General features: G+C 35.7%; 2 protein-coding genes and 1 non-coding gene across 3 annotated transcripts; 1 reads left to right on the top strand and 2 right to left on the bottom strand.

The window, feature by feature from the left end:
• The first annotated feature begins 786 nt into the window (after positions 1–786).
• Positions 787–2,107, top strand: B0P05DRAFT_549575 (Anp1-domain-containing protein). The gene is made up of 3 exons (XM_051579148.1): positions 787–1,677; positions 1,733–1,764; positions 1,812–2,107. The coding sequence occupies exons 1-3, from the start codon at positions 882–884 to the stop codon at positions 2,031–2,033; spliced, it is 1,050 nt and encodes a 349-aa protein (XP_051432888.1). The 5' UTR covers positions 787–881; the 3' UTR covers positions 2,034–2,107.
• Positions 2,108–4,417: 2,310 nt separating this feature from the next.
• On the bottom strand, positions 4,418–4,489 carry B0P05DRAFT_t66. The gene has a single exon. It is a non-coding gene; the product is annotated as a tRNA-Pro (tRNA).
• Positions 4,490–14,980: 10,491 nt separating this feature from the next.
• On the bottom strand, positions 14,981–15,742 carry B0P05DRAFT_619074 (uncharacterized protein; the record flags this gene model as incomplete). The annotated part of the gene is made up of 2 exons (XM_051583424.1): positions 14,981–15,450; positions 15,532–15,742. The coding sequence occupies 2 exons, from the start codon at positions 15,740–15,742 to the stop codon at positions 14,981–14,983; spliced, it is 681 nt and encodes a 226-aa protein (XP_051432887.1).
• Positions 15,743–16,680: the final 938 nt, after the last annotated feature.

Below are 16,680 nucleotides of genomic sequence, written 5' to 3'. Positions count from 1 at the left end.
TATCCAAATGTGTACAAATCAATGGAGGTCTGCGGTTTTTGAGCTTATTTCAGTACCATAATCCAAAAGTCTTTTGATATGCCAAGATAATGCCTAAACACGCTCAGTTTCTTGTGGATGATTTGTTGAGATGTTTATTTTAAGATAATGTAAGTAGAAGAAATCAGTGATTGATGGTGCAACCTTTGGCGTCAATCACAGCTTGGTATTGGTTGGTCATACTGTTTAGTAGTATGAAGATAGTAAGGGAGGTATTCAACTACCTCTTTGTATCCGTGTCAATATTTTACATATACTGGTTCATATCTGTAACTGATTTGTTTCCCTTTTATCTCCCTCTGTTCCCTGTTTTTTCTTACAATCCAATGTAAGTAACAATATAAGTATTATTCATGTATCTCATACTCTGCTTAATTTCTAGAAATTGATTTTTGCTTAATATTTTGTTTTTGTTTTTTTTCTACACAAAAAAAAAATTTTTTTTTCAATAAAGTGTATTAGAATGAGTATGGTAACTAGACTTGAATTAGGTGAAAGGAATAGAGTCACAAGAAAATAAAAGAGGACTTCTTGTTATTATTCTGTGTAAAGCTTCTTTTTTTACTTACTAGTTGCATGGATATTTATACAATTTCTAAAGTTCATATGGAAGCCACTAGAGAGTGCATTAGAAATCGGCATGGAAGGGAGTAATGGCTCTTTAAAAAAAGCCACCCAGGTATTGTATGAAAATTTATTGTTCAAACCAGTGTTCAAAGGGCTGATGGAAAATCCAAAAAGGCAACCGGAGTGATAATTTTTCACTTTTTAATTACTCTCCCAGTTTTATTGTTCACTTTTTTTTGTTTTCCATATTTTATTGATTTCGTAACATACTGGTGATGGTGTCTACAATATCTTCATTTTTTAGAGGCAAACAGCGCATTATCCTTATCGGATTAGCCCTGACAACACTACTTGTATTTCTGTTTCAATTCTCGGATGATCAGCTAAAGCTATCTTCAATATCAGATAGTGGTTGTATTATTGCAGCCCACTCAACCAGTAACACAAGCACATCAACGCCAAGAAAATATAATTATTCGAACTTAAATAACTTAAACTCAACAACACATGGTAGACAGGCAAAAGAACGCATCCTTGTGTTGACACTGCTTCAAAACGACCAAGATTACCTCGATAATTACTTTGATCTATTAGATATCTCCACCTATCCAAACAAACTCATCTCTATTGGCTTACTAGTGTCTGATTCTTCAGACAACACACTACAAAAACTATCTGAAAAGGTCCAAATTCTTCAAACTCGTTGGAGACATAAATTCCATGAAATCGATATATTTCAAAGAGATTTTGAAATTGATAAGAGACCAGATGACATTACACTTGTACTTGATTCTAAAAGAGCAGCACTAGCAAAAGCAAAAAACTTTTTACTGGCAGCAGCATTAAAGGAATATCATAGCTGGGTTGTCTGGATTGACGTCAAATTGCATTCTTACCCAGCCACTATATTTTCGGATTTAATGTTGGCAGATGCAGATGTTGTTGTTCCCAATTGTCTGCAATATCGTGAAGATAATGAATTTTGGGCTTTTGATAGAAATAATTGGCAAGAAAGTGATTTGTCTTTAAAGAAGCAACAAGACTTGGATCAAAATGAAATACTAATGGAAGGTAAACGATATTGAATGTGCTAATTTTAATAAGAAAACTAATGGAGCTAGGATAGATTACAATGAATTTGCCATGGGTCGTCATCTGGTAAGACAACATGGATGCATAAAACTTTGACTAACACATTTCATAAGCTTGTAGATATGCCTTCTCACAATGGCTTAAACTATAAGGTACCATTAGATGGTGTAGGAACAACATTTACCATGGTGAAGGCAACAGTTCACCGAGAAGGCGCTATATTCCCACCATTTATATATCAACATCATCTGGATAACGAAGGCTTTGCAAAAATGGTCAAATCAATGGGCTTCACTATCTATGGTATCCCAGGCTATAGCATTTATCATTTTTAGGAACTCCTTAATTTGTGTGTATTTGTGAAATAAAACAATTAGAGCTTTAAGCATTTTAAGCCCCTCAACATAAACATCATGCATTGTACGACTATCAGTGCATTATTTTGTTAGGTTATCGACTTTGTTAGAATAAGTTTGATTACATCTGAGGCTTCTTTAAAAATCATCTGATTGCATATGTGATTGAAAAAAAAATCAAAATCAAATTGGGCTTAAAGATTAGACAATGATTTAGAATACATAGAGGCAAGAATATATAAAAACAAATAAGGGGAACACTCCATCCACTTCAAAAGAGTGACATAAATATTGAATTTGAAAGTATAGTTGTATGACTGTTTCATCAATCTTCAAAGCATGTCAACTCTTTCGATTTAATTTTACAATGTTTCTCCTGTTGCATACTCATTTATCTTTGATTTACATGCATTCGATAAATTAGAGTTTTCTTTGTGATTATCATATCCGAAGCTGCTCATGTTTCATAGTAAATCCTACTCGCCTATACTATGCTGATCGAATAATGCTAAGAGAATACCTATTTACTAATCAATATTTACTAAAAACGTTCTCTTTTCTATCATTAACAACGTATAATGAGCTTTGAATGCAGGTCTGACGCCAATGCTCAAATAACCTAGGCCTTTTCATCTTATTGGACTCGTCTTCTTTTTCTTGGAAGTACCTAGACATGGTCATACCTCATTTCGGTTGGACCAGACGTAGATTGAGTCATTCCAAAAATTCTCAATGATCTTGTTTTTCCATCTTCACGAACCTCTCGTAATCCTCCTAGGTTAAAAAAACGAAATTCACGCAACAGCCAAATCAATGGTGCCGTTTAATTTCTTGGAGTGAGAGAACATGTTTTAAATGGAAAAACAGACTGTTTTGATAATGTAGTTGTTGAGAAACGACACGTCAAAGATTGGCATGTTTAAGCTGTGTTTTGAGCATTTTTGCTCTAGATGGCATATGAAATATTTTATTGATAAGCTTTCAAAAGCATCTTATGTTACTTTGTTTGTCAAAGAACATAGGTGTTGTGAGATGAAGAGAGAATAGATATTCAATAAGAGAAAAGGTAAGAACACAGAGAAAGTCCGTTAGAACTTGTATAGGTTTTTATTTCTCCAAGAAATGTTATCTTTCAATTGCTATAAAATGTTGAGGTATTTATACTTTTTCTTCTCGGTCAAAATATTGTTTTGGGTTAGCTTCTTGACTACGGATTGATTTGTTAGATCAGGAGCAATTAAGAGAAATGCCTTTAGAGGAAGTTGTCAGCTCAGCCAATAGTACATGATCTGACCTGAACTTGAATAAACTATTACATATTTGTCAAATGCCAATGCCAATGTATTTGTCAGCTCTAACTGTCACTTTATAAGGGCCATTAATAATAACAGAGTCAATAGGTTCATAATATCTGTCTATGAGGATGATGTAGTACTTCTAGTAGAATGAGTGAATGTCAGTGACTATAGATCCATTGCAATTGCCATAGATGTGATCTGGTTTTTTGCCATGATCATCATTTATTGATCTATGCATATGAATTCATATATGTTCACAACAGGCCCTATGCCTGTTGGAGTTGTTGGAATATATACGGCTTGATCATCCATTGGTTCTTGAAGTATTGACGTTGTGATGATCTGACATTAAATAAGTCTTCAATTACATACTATAATATATCATAATCAATTTACATCAGAAATAGACATAAAAGAACCTCTTGTACTGAATAAGACAATGGATCTTTTAATAGATCAAGACTTATAACCGAAATCCATAATTTACATTATTTAATTAATTTAAAGTAGTCTATGATAATAGAGACTCAGTCATTTGCATGAACTCTACTACTACTTACTCCGACATCTCTTCATGTATAAATATGCTAGAATAATTTATAGTCAGAAAGGAATAACAATAAAATTGTATAGAACAGTCTCAAAGTATCTACCTTTGTCTCAATATCATCTTATTATATAACTCTATTATCAAAACATCACACTTGATTTTTGTATTACTTTCTCATTCTGCCTGAAACTTCTATTGTTTGACATGATTATTTTCATGCATGATACTATTACTTATTAGAATAGTCTTACAACTCAATTAGTTTCACTTTATTACAAATCAAATTGGTCTATCTCAACGAGTTCATTATGACTCACATTTTTTTACTTTAAATCATTTACTTAAAGCCTCGTTACCTTAACAACGTGGTACTCATTACATACAATCTTTCGTTTACTCTGGTTTCTGCTGTATAGACTCTTCTATACGTTACTGGTATAAAAATCAAACCTTGTCTCGTAACAATATCATTTTCGTTTCTGCAAAAGACTAAGGAAGTTGACACGAGCAAAATAGGGTTTCTCCGGGAATCGAACCCGGGACCTCTCGCACCCTAAGCGAGAATTATACCACTAAACCAAGAAACCACCTTTTTTTTGTCATGTGTGCATGTTTGTTTTGGTTCGCTTTTTCGTTCTCTTTCGCGGTTTTTCTGGTGATTCTATTATGTTAACAAATCTTCAAATTGGAATGGTGCATGTCTCTGATGTTCCTTAAAGTACATACAAAGTTTGGTGTGATTTGGTCTAGGTCTGATGGTACAATGGTGTTCCAAAGATTTCGGCCAATGGTTCTGTCTTCTGTCAGACCCAATCAGATTCGAGTCAAAAACAGTGATCGGTGTGTCAATTGTTGGGTCTGGGTCTCAATTGTTGTACTTTTTTTTTGGTTCCTTATTTGTCCTACTTCTTCCGTATTTTGTTTCATGATATTTTGCTGTGATTTAATTGTGTATTTTATTTTGTTTTATTTTGTTTATTGTATTTGACAGTTCATCTCAGTTTGAATCTGTTGAATTTTATAATTTAATTGTATTAATTGTTCTCCTGTTTGACATTTCAAACGTGATTGCTTTTGGGCAAGTTTGATCTGTTCTAGATTAATGACAAGCAATTGTCTTTGTAGAAATTTATTCTAAAGAAAGTATAAAAGCTTAAAGAACTTTAGAAGGAATAAAAAAAATCAAGAAATTAATCTTAATAATCGAAACTTTTTTTATAAATTTTCTTTTACATATATCTTCATTGTCTTTTGAAGGAACTGTGCCTAAGGTTATTGTTGTGAGATGAAGAGAGAGTAGATATTCAATAAGAGAAAAGGTAAGAACACAGAGAAAGTCCGTTAGAACTTGTATAGGTTTTTATTTCTCCAAGAAATGTTATCTTTCAATTGCTATAAAATGTTGAGGTATTTATACTTTTTCTTCTCGGTCAAAATATTGTTTTGGGTTAGCTTCTTGACTACGGATTGATTTGTTAGATCAGGAGCAATTAAGAGAAATGCCTTTAGAGGAAGTTGTCAGCTCAGCCAATAGTACATGATCTGACCTGAACTTGAATAAACTATTACATATTTGTCAAATGCCAATGCCAATGTATTTGTCAGCTCTAACTGTCACTTTATAAGGGCCATTAATAATAACAGAGTCAATAGGTTCATAATATCTGTCTATGAGGATGATGTAGTACTTCTAGTAGAATGAGTGAATGTCAGTGACTATAGATCCATTGCAATTGCCATAGATGTGATCTGGTCTTTTGCCATGATCATCATTTATTGATCTATGCATATGAATTCATATATGTTCACAACATTACCCTCCTCCAGAGTCAACTCATCTTTGATAGTTGTAAACGGCTTCTTACAATGTGAACATCTAGGCTTGATATAACGTTACTTGACATAAAAATGGTTTAGAGTCTATGCAATTTGTGTTCTTCAAAAGGAAAATAGTTTTTCTTCTCTTTCATGTCACTTAGCATTTAATTCTTTTGCTAGCTCTTCCATTTGTGGATAATTTCTCTCTACTTTGTCTAGTAGGATGGTTTCTTCTCTTTGTTCCTGTCTTGTGTAGTACATCATTCTTATTCTCTTTGTTAGATGCAGATTTATCGCTTGATTTTGATTCAATGCGTTCATGCTCTAATCTTTTTAGTTTTTCAACTTTATCCCAGTAGCGATTGATGATTGTAGGATCTTGGAAACTAGATGCAGGCTCCCAAGTGTTAGCTCTTTCACCAAAACCAGTCCATTTAACCAAGTACTTTCGTCTTCCTGGCTTGCCACGATGATCACGAATATCTTCTACTTCAAAGTATTCTTCTTCAATGGTTGATTCATCAATGGTCACAATCTTCAGTTCTGATGGTGTATAATTACGATGCAATAATTCATTTTGCTCGTCTTTTAATTCATATGAGCCACCTTTGTTTCTTCTTACAACAGTATAGGGGCCTTCATATAATGGAGACAGTTTACTCGGTCTCTTTTGCAGTCTTACCATAACATATGTTCCGGGTTCAATATCAACAAGTATGTTCTTTGTATTGAACCTCTTATTATATTCCTCATTTATCTTTTGAGTTCTTTCAAAGATAGCGGGAAAGACAATCTTCTCCATGTGATCAATGCGCTGCTCAAGGTCATCGCGCGTCATCATATCTTTGGGAAGTGGATATTTGTTCTTTTCTTCATAGTTTTTAGGTAAGCCGACTCTGCGTGCAAACATCAATGAGAAGGGTGAACTCAACGTCTTATTCTTGATAGCGTTGTTGATAGAAAGCTGGACTACTGGTAAGTAGTAATCCCAGTCTTTGCTATTCGATTGACACATCTTTCTCAGTGTGTTTTCACAATTTTTACACTGGATTCAGCACTTCCATTTCCTCTAGGATGGTAGGGAGTGGAGTACCTTCGATCAATGCCGAGCTTTTTCGAAATAGATTCAAGTAATAAGTTATGGTATGCTCTGCCATTGTCGGATTGTAGGATACGAGGAAATCCATAGTCTCCAAAGATCTGCATCAATGTATGAGCAATGGTATCTGATTGTTGGTTCTTAAGTGCTCTGACAATAATATATTTTGAACAAATATCAGTCAAGACCAAGATTTCAGTATTCCCATTTTCAGTTACAGGAAAAGGACCTGCAGAATCAACAGATACATGATCAAAGGGTCGCAATGCAATAATGCTTGTCAGTGGATGGTAACCTCTTTTTGCTATATTATGCTTTTGGCACTCAGGACATGAACTTACTAGTTCCTTGGCTTCTTGATACATATTTGTCCAATGAAGTCCTTGAGAGTGTAGTTCACGCACAATAGCATGGCTGCCAAAGTGTCCAAAAGTATGTGCATCACGCAAGAGCTTTTCTCTTTCAGTCTCAGGCGGTGTAAAATAATCAAGTGGTTCTTTAGTCTGCTCAACCAGCTGCGTGGTAAGAACATGCAGGTTTTTATCTCTGCTATATTTCTTCCTGCAAATAGCAACTCTTTTTATTTTGGCAGCTTGTACATTTCGCTTTCGATTGCCAGTGCTACCCCCTACCAGTTTGTGATCACCTTCGAATTGGTCGAGAGGGGAATACAAACGACTCAACAAATCTGGCAATTTAAGAAGGATACCAGGAATATGCACAGCATCAAAATCATAAGTCAGAATTTCTTCGTACCAATTCAACATCATATTGTTGCAATCTCGTTGAGTATGCATATAAATCAATGCTTTGTGATCTGTGTGCAATGTAAATCTGCGTCCCCAAATATATTGATGGAAGCGACGAAAAGCCATCAGAACACCATATAACTCACGACGAGTAGCACTCCATCTGCGTTGTGAGGGTGATAGAGCATTGGACACAAAACTAATATATTTGTCTCTACCCTTATCATCTCTCTGAAATAATACAGCGATATACCATACTGAGAAGTATCAGAGGCAACAAAGAATTCTTTGGTGAAATCAGGATAATGCAAAAGCATATTTGAGTGTAAGATGGCTTTCAAGGCATTAAAGCTCTTAGTTTGCTCATCAGACCACAGCTCTTCTACGTTCTTTGCATGGCTTAATCTAGTCAAAGGCTCAGCAACAGTAGAGATCATCGGTACAAATTCTCTAAAATAATTGATTAACCCATGAACTGTTGAATGTGTTTCGCTGTCTTTGGTACTGGCCATGATTCAACGTTAGTGAGTTTGGCTTTATCAACCATAATCCCATCTGCATTGACCACAAATCCAAGTATCCTAACTGACTGCTGAAACCAAACACATTTCTTTGGATTCAAAATCAATTTGGCTTGTATCAATCTGTCTATCACCATTTTGACATCTTGGCATGTTGCTCGGGTGTTTCACTGGCCACGATACAATCATCAACAAAAGATTGAACGCAATCCATACCCTCAAACAAAATGGCCATAACCTTACAGAATTGAGAAGTTAGGCTCTTTAGTCCAAAGCATCCCTTGATGAAGCAGTATTGCTGTCCATTATGAGAAAATGTTAATTTATGCGCATCTGGAGGATGGATTTTAAAGCGATGATATGCATTAGAGAGATCAAGAGTTGAGAAAATCTTCTTGCCTCTTAAGTTTTCAAAAATGTTTCTCACCAGTGGCACTTCAAAGTTATATGTTGGTGGTAAGATCTTATTTAAAAGTCTAACATCCAAACAAGCTCGATGGCTGACAATTTCACCCTGTTTGTTCTTTTTAGGTACAAGTAACACCGGGCTATTAAAAGAAGTATTGACACCACACTTCTCTATTGTTTTTGTTCTAAGCCATTCATTTATCTGTTCATCTAGGACAGGCCTCAATGTATGCGGGATGCTGTACTGACGACGATAAGCGGTTGCTCCTTCAGGTGTGGGCAACTTGATAATGGATTCTGGAATAGGACAAAATGACTCTACTGGTATCTTTTGATTTTCATCAATAGCATCTTGGATGGAAGCCATAAACTGTGCAACCTCCTCAGCAGATCCAGCAGGTGAATTATCAGGTTCAGGTGTATCAGTTGTTACGATGTTTGCATTAGAAAAAATAGAGTCTTTATCATTTGGATTAACACTATCATTTTCTAAATTGTATGCAACACCTGTAAGTGCAATACCCAGTTTACTCATAATGTCCGTACCAAGAAGAATGTCAAAGTCAAAGCTATCATTGAAATCTATGACTTCAAATTGGTGCTTAAAAATGATTCCATTTGTATATTTTACAGTCAAAGGATCTGTAATACCAATACGAGAAATTTTATTGTCTTTAGACAAGCAATTAAAGAAACCACTAATATTTTTGTTTATTTTGTTTATATTTAATTTAGCTCTAAGCGAGTCTAACTTTATAAAAGTATGTGTGCTTCCGGTATCAACCTTTGCCATCATCTTGTGGTTTTCTATAATAATAGGTGTCAATAAGTCAAAAGTGTCTTTATGTAAAGCATCTTTCGCTTTGATCTCGTTTGTGTACTTACAGTCAAAGCAATCATCCGTGATCATTTCAGTATCATCGTCTGTTTCTTTTTTGTCATTGTCATTGTCTTTATTTTTATCATCATTGGTCTTTGCAGCTGTCAAAGCCAAGACATTTCTTCTTGTACAACTGTGACCGGGAATCCAAGGTTCATCGCAAAATCTGCAAGGATTGTCACGTTGTCGAGAGATAGTTGCCTTCTCCTTTTCTTTGTTTTTATTCTTGCTTATGGTATAGCACTTATCCGTGGTATGAGTGCTATTTTGCCCATGCATCTTGCAAAAGTATGATTTGCTGGTGCCAGGTTTATTGTAAGGTGCAGAGCGATCAACCTGCGTTCTTATCGTTCTAGCATGTCTCTTAGCATGACCCAAAGGGTTCACACCAACAGCATGACTCAGCCCTGCCACACCAGGCAACAAGGAAGTAGACGTAGTATATTTGGACGCATCATCACCCAACACATCTCTTGCGACATCGGCTATGTTTTCCACAGTCCAACTCGAAGAATCTTCTGTCTGTCTACCCAACGTATTCATACACGCCAGACGTGTCAAAGTCTGTACAGGAGCAGTCAGAGAAGCAAGAAAACGATCAGCTACTCGAGGATCATCCTTCGGTATGCCAGCATTGTAAACAGTTTGAAGAAAGCGATTGGTGTATGTGCCAATGGGTTCATCGTTCTTCATGGTCATAGTAAACACCTGAGTGTTATACTCCCTAGTCTTGAACTTCGAACCAAAGTGCTTTTTAAATGCTTCTCTTGCTTCAGTCCAGGATCCGCAGCGCTTCAAGTTAGTCTGGGCCCAGGCATCCGCTCCATACGGAAGACACAATGGAATGTATCTTTTCCACACGGCTTCAATATCCTGTGAGGAAGAGTATACCACATTCTCAAAGGTACGTAGAAAGTGCTCATCCGACTCAAAAGCCTCTTCGTTAGGAAAGGGTCTATGTGAGTTGGCTAGTAACTGATATTTGGGCAAACCCCGGCGACTCAAAGAAAGGCCACTCGAAACAGCTCCAACGCTAGCACTAGAGGAAACATTTTGCTTTTGGAAGCCGGTGGGCTCTGCAGCTCCATCAATCTTCAACACCATAGACTTATATTCGTCTAAGCTGCGGATGCTCGATTTAATGCGCTCCACTTCTTGGAGTGCTCTATCGGCTGCGGCACTATCATTTAGGCTCCTAGCAGTGCCAAAAGCTCTCAACGTAGATGCCATTTCGTTTCGCAGCATAGCGAGGTTTTCTTCTACCATTCTGTAGTCTTGGCCAGGACTTGCAGCCGAGCTAACAGTTGATGCTTCACTAAGTATTTGATCAATCGACTCATCCATCTGGGCATCAGTCAATGTTCCAGCAGAAGGTCCAATAGTCAAAGAGGAGACATCAAGGTTGGTAATGTTTTCAAAGTTACCAGAGTTACCAGAGTTACCAGAGTTACCAGAGTTGTTCATCTTGTAGGATTTACCAAGCAACTAACGGAAAAAAATGTTGTGAGATGAAGAGAGAGTAGATATTCAATAAGAGAAAAGGTAAGAACACAGAGAAAGTCCGTTAGAACTTGTATAGGTTTTTATTTCTCCAAGAAAAATGTTATCCTTCAATTGCTATAAAATGTCAAGGTATTTATACTTTTTCTTCTCGGTCAAAATATTGTTTTGGGTTAGCTTCTTGACTACGGATTGATTTGTTAGATCAGGAGCAATTAAGAGAAATGCCTTTAGAGGAAGTTGTCAGCTCAGCCAATAGTACATGATCTGACCTGAACTTGAATAAACTATTACATATTTGTCAAATGCCAATGCCAATGTATTTGTCAGCTCTAACTGTCACTTTATAAGGGCCATTAATAATAACAGAGTCAATAGGTTCATAATATCTGTCTATGAGGATGATGTAGTACTTCTAGTAGAATGAGTGAATGTCAGTGACTATAGATCCATTGCAATTGCCATAGATGTGATCTGGTTTTTTGCCATGATCATCATTTATTGATCTATGCATATGAATTCATATATGTTCACAACAGTTATAATCTCTCTATTTGTGTCTATCTCTCTATAATTACAATAGTCTTTACAGTCTTCTGTTGTTAATTATTGGTTTATCTCTTTTATTTGTTGATCTCGTCGTTCAAGGTAAACACAAAGGGAAAGAGAGGGAGTTGTCAAGTGGTCCGGCCTACCAGATCATATATGTGTTCTAACATGTATTATTACTCAAGTTATATTATGTCTATCAAAGAAGCAAACTCAAGTACTAAACGTGGTGCTGGTATGAGGTTCATGAATGAGCCTAGAGAGTTCTCTGGTGAAGGTGATGGTAATTCTGCTTTGGTTTGGGTCAATCGTATGCAAAGGTTGAAGGTCTCAGGAGGTTTGAGTGATGAAGAAATGTTGTTCGTCGCTAGTGACAAGCTTGTTGGTAAAGCAGAGACTTGGTTCAACGTGGTTGGTGCAAATACAGTTACCTGGGATGCCTTCGTGAGCGCTTTTAAGAAGCAATATTTATATGATCAAGAGGATAAGTTTTGGAGTCAAGTACAAGGTCTTAGACAAGGTGCTGAATACCCTTCAGTGGATGATGTTGCACTCAAGATGCAAGAGTTGTTCATGCTTTTAGACAACAAATCGCAGAGTTTGCAAGTGCGTACGTTTCTTAACGCTATCAAACCCAACATTGCTTTTGAGGTGGAAAAAGAAGGTGCACCGGTGACTTTTGAAGAGGCGAAAGTAAAGGCTATGCAGATTGAGCGTAGTTTGGTCAAGTACGCAAGTACTATTGGTTTTGAGCCCGTTGAGACTGTAGTCCCTAAGTTTCCTGTGTCTGCTCCTTCGGTTGCAAGTGGTTCTGTATCGGATGCTGCTTCTATGTCCAGTATGTTCTCTTTGGTGGACAAGTTAGAAAGGTTGAGCATTAATTTGGTAAATGTGATGATCTGACATTAAATAAGTCTTCATTTACATACTAAAATACATCATAATCAATTTACATCAGAAATAGACATAAAAGAACCTCTTGTACTGAATAAGACAATGGATCTTTTAATAGATCAAGACTTATAACCGAAATCCATAATTTACATTATTTAATTAATTTAAAGTAGTCTATGATAATAGAGACTCAGTCATTTGCATGAACTCTACTACTACTTACTCCGACATCTCTTCATGTATAAATATGCTAGAATAATTTATAATCAAAAAGAACAATAAAATTGTATAGAACAGTCTCAAAGTATCTACCTTTGTCTCTATATCATCTTATTATATAACTCTATTATCAAAACATCACAGTAAACTTAACTAACAGTGTGGCTCAAAATGGTACTCGTGGTAATACTGGTGGTGTCGCTTCTGTTCGTCGTAATTTGGTCTGCTTTTACTGCAATAAAGAAGGACATAAGAAGCCTGAGTGTCCGGAGTTCTTGCAAAAGAACAATTTTGGGTCTGGGGTTGCAAGTGGTAGTAATGCTATACCCATTGGTAATGGGTCTTCAAACTTTTCTGGTGAAAGCCAGGGAAAAGAGAAGGAGTACCGATCTTAAAGGAGGTGATTGGTACTCGTAGTAATGGTGAAAATCCTCTAAAGAAAAATGACAAGTCGGTGAACTTGGTTGATACCCTGAATGACAACGGTGTTAACGAGATTTACGGTGTGAAGAGACCTGTGTCTGCTGTGCCAGTTGATACGCCGAATAAGCGGGGTAATAAGGGTAAAGCGGTGGATCAAGGTGATGTAGTCATGACTATGCCGGTTCCAGTTGGTAATGGTGCTTTTGTTCCTGCGGTTGATGGTATTGCTGCTCCTGTTAGGGGTGAAAATGTTTTTCCTCCGGTTGTTGGTGTTGCTGGTCCTGTGGTCAAGTCCAGGAAAAAGCGGTCAAAACCTCGTAGGTTACCTGTCAAGACTAATACCTTGAATGTTTGGGACACTTTGAGGAGTTTAGACGCTGGTCTTTCGATGCTGGATTGGTTAGCTATCGACCAAAGTGCTGCTAGGGATGTTAGTGATGGTCTGAAAGACTTGAGGCTGCAGCGACCAAAGAGGGCAAAGAGACATTTAGCTGCTGCGGTAGAAAGAATGAATGTTGGTGCTAGAATTAATGTAGTGGATAATGACTCGTCAAGTGATTCTGCTGGTTATGATTCTGGAGATTCTGGTATGTCTGGTTATGGTTCTGATGTTTCTTTGGACTCGGAGTTGGTGATGGTATCTGATGAAGCGGATTTGGCTTTGAGTGAAACAGAGTCGGTGTATAGATATCCATACAATTTGAATCGAATGAAGGTCAGCTCTCCTTTGCGTGGTGTGGTGACTATCAATGGTAATGCTGTTGAGGCTACCTTTGACACTGGGGCAAGTGTGTCGGTGATCTCTAAAGGATTGGTTGATGCTTTGGGTTTAGTACCGAATGGTGATAGTTTGCATTTGGTTGGGTTCAATAATAAGAAGGCGCCAAGCAAGAGCAATGTGGTCATGGATGTACCAATCTCTGTAGCTGGTAAGGTGCGACCGGATCATATGTGTGTACAAGACGAAGGTGGCAAGAATGACAAGCTCTGTTTGCTCGGTGTTCCTTGGTTTCAAGCATATGGTATTGAAATTAATTTGTCTGAGTCTACTATTCGTATACCGTCTACAAGTGGGATGGTGAAGTTGCAGTGTTACACCACTCATTTGCCTGTGTCTTCAAGCAAGGTGTATCATGTTGAGGCTTCGCAAAAATATACAGAGACGTTTGAAGAAGGCTTGGGTCCTATTGGCGTTGAAGGTGAATCCAGGTCTAGTGGGTTTAATGGTGGTAATGTAACTGATGGTGTTGATCCATTATTGATGCCTGTTGTTGAAGAATTCAAACACTGTTTCTCTGAGGTGACTGGTTTGACGAAGATCAAGGGATATCAAATGGACATTCATTTGAAAGAAGGTTGGGAACCAGTAACAAGTAGGCCTTTTCGTTTGGGGTGGCATGAGCAAGAAATCATGGACAACTATGTTGAGGAAATGCTAGCTCTAGATTTAATTGAACCAAGTGAAGGACTGTTTGCGTCTCCTGCTTTCTTAGTGGATAAGCACTCTGGCGAGAAGCGTGCTGTGATTGATTATCGAAAATTGAATAAGATGATTTTGTGTACTCAATTTCCTACACCTACTGTAGCCGAGTTGACTGAAGCCACTGCTAATGCTACGGTGTTTAGTACTTGTGATTGTACGTCTGGGTATCATCAATTGCCGCTTAACCCAGATCATGCTGAATTGACTGGTTTTGTTACCAAGAAGGGTGTGTTCAAGTACAAAGTATTGCCTATGGGGATTTCTAGTGGTTGCTCTGAGTTTCAGAAGGTGGTGTCTAGTATTTTCAAGGACTATATTGGTAAATTCGTCTTAGTATTTTTGGACGACGTCTTAGTGTACAGCAAGAGTATGGATGAACATGCTCATCATTTACGTCTGTTATTTGAAGCTTGTGGAAAAGCGAATCTCAAGTTGAAGCGCAAGAAATGTTTCTTTGGCCGCGACTCAGTTGAATACTTGGGCCACTGTGGTGAACATTTTGTTAAATCCTAAATATCTTAAATTCTGCTAAATATTAAAAATTAATTGATGCTAAATACTCATCTATTATAAATGTTTCATTAAAATCCTCTTGCCATATCCATTCATTATAAGTTTCATCATAATTCTTCCATTTTATCAAGAACTTCATCCTTTTTTTAAATTTTCTGTGGTCCAAAATCTTTTCAACTTCAAAATTTTCATCATCATCATCATTTTCGATTTCCATTTCTATTTCATTTAATCTTATAGATTGATTCTCGTTACAATCAAAATAGTTGTTTATAAATTCTGACTGTCTATTGCTCATTTCGGTTAACTTTAAAATATCAAACTTGTATATTATGTTGTCTATCAAATTATTTTTAGGGTTAGGATAATTGAAGTTATCATTAGCCCACAATAGGTGGTTAGGTTTTAATGGAATATTATATAAGCTACAAAATCTTTGAATATTTAATAGTAATAAAGATAGTTTCAATTGAATATTATATAGTTTTATATCTGTGATTTTACAACTTCCTTCATTATTATTATATCGTTTAAATTTATTTCCTAGATGACCAAAACATCCTTCTATTTTACTACGAAAACTACCAAAAGTTTCATTATATAAAATCTCATCATCAGTAAGATCCTCGTTTATCTTTTTCCTAATTGGAAACATAAAGTTGCTATTGTTTATTTTATCATTTCCTTTTTTATCACAATTTTCTAAAAATTTATCTATATAATAATAATAACCTCCATCAAATGCTAAACAGTCATACTCGTTAAGTTTATTTTCTAATTTCATACTTAAAAACATTTGTCCATCATTAAAATTTTTGCAAGGTTTACTTTCAGATACATATATTGCAAACTCATTTATATCGTAAACTACTTGTGTTCTTAAACCACTTTTTTTAAATTTATATGAATAAAATTTTTTTCTATCAATATCTTTTTTCAAATAATCAACTCTACTATCATGACCATCTATAAATAGAGTTTGATTCTTAAAACCTAAGGGGTTTATTTTTAAAGCATTAATTATTCTTATTGGTGTAGTTGAGAACATATTCTCTAATAAATCTGTAAATATTCTATTCAATTCATTTCTATTATTATCCCAAAACTGTTTATAAATTTCATAAAATGATGTTGAAGGCATAAAATCTTCCATGTCTCTAATTGAGTTACCAGAAACTAAATGGTATAATATTAATAGTCCTTTTTCCATGAATACATAGGGTCCCTTATAATCATACTTCGGAAATATTATAACAAGAAAAAAGAAAACAGGTATATACCCTAATTTATTTATTAGTTCTTCTTTTACTTTAATAATATTTTTAACATTTCTTATTTCTTCTCTATGTTTATAATCTGATATTTTTATAGGGTAGTTTATATCTAAAAATTGCCAATAGCCACTATTAATTTTAGATAATTCTCTATTTAATATATGTTCTTCCATTTATTTTATTATTGGAAATTCAATTTTTACAGTAGAGAAAATGATGATGATGATGAAAATTTTGAAGTTGAAAAGATTTTGGACCACAGAAAATTTAAAAAAAGGATGAAGTTCTTGATAAAATGGAAGAATTATGATGAAACTTATAATGAATGGATATGGCAAGAGGATTTTAATGAAACATTTATAATAGATGAGTATTTAGCATCAATTAATTTTTAATATTTAGCAGAATTTAAGATATTTAGGATTTAACAAAATGTTCACCTTTTTAA

Source organism: Gilbertella persicaria (genome assembly GCF_025201335.1).
Source record: "Gilbertella persicaria strain CBS 190.32 chromosome Unknown B0P05scaffold_31, whole genome shotgun sequence".
NCBI lineage: Eukaryota > Fungi > Mucoromycota > Mucoromycetes > Mucorales > Choanephoraceae > Gilbertella > Gilbertella persicaria.
Note: the sequence above shows the minus strand (reverse complement) of the source record. Positions and strands in the feature narration are given on the sequence as shown.

What these genes read in the sequence shown, in the direction of transcription:
- B0P05DRAFT_549575 (XM_051579148.1), top strand. Translation starts at nt 882, where the DNA reads ATGGTGTCTACAATATCTTCATTTTTTAGAGGCAAACAGCGCATTATC. An exon ending in AAATGAAATACTAATGGAAG is followed by an intron (nt 1,678 to 1,732) that starts GTAAACGATATT and finishes GAGCTAGGATAG; the next exon opens with ATTACAATGAATTTGCCATG. An exon ending in TTGCCATGGGTCGTCATCTG is followed by an intron (nt 1,765 to 1,811) that starts GTAAGACAACAT and finishes ACATTTCATAAG; the next exon opens with CTTGTAGATATGCCTTCTCA.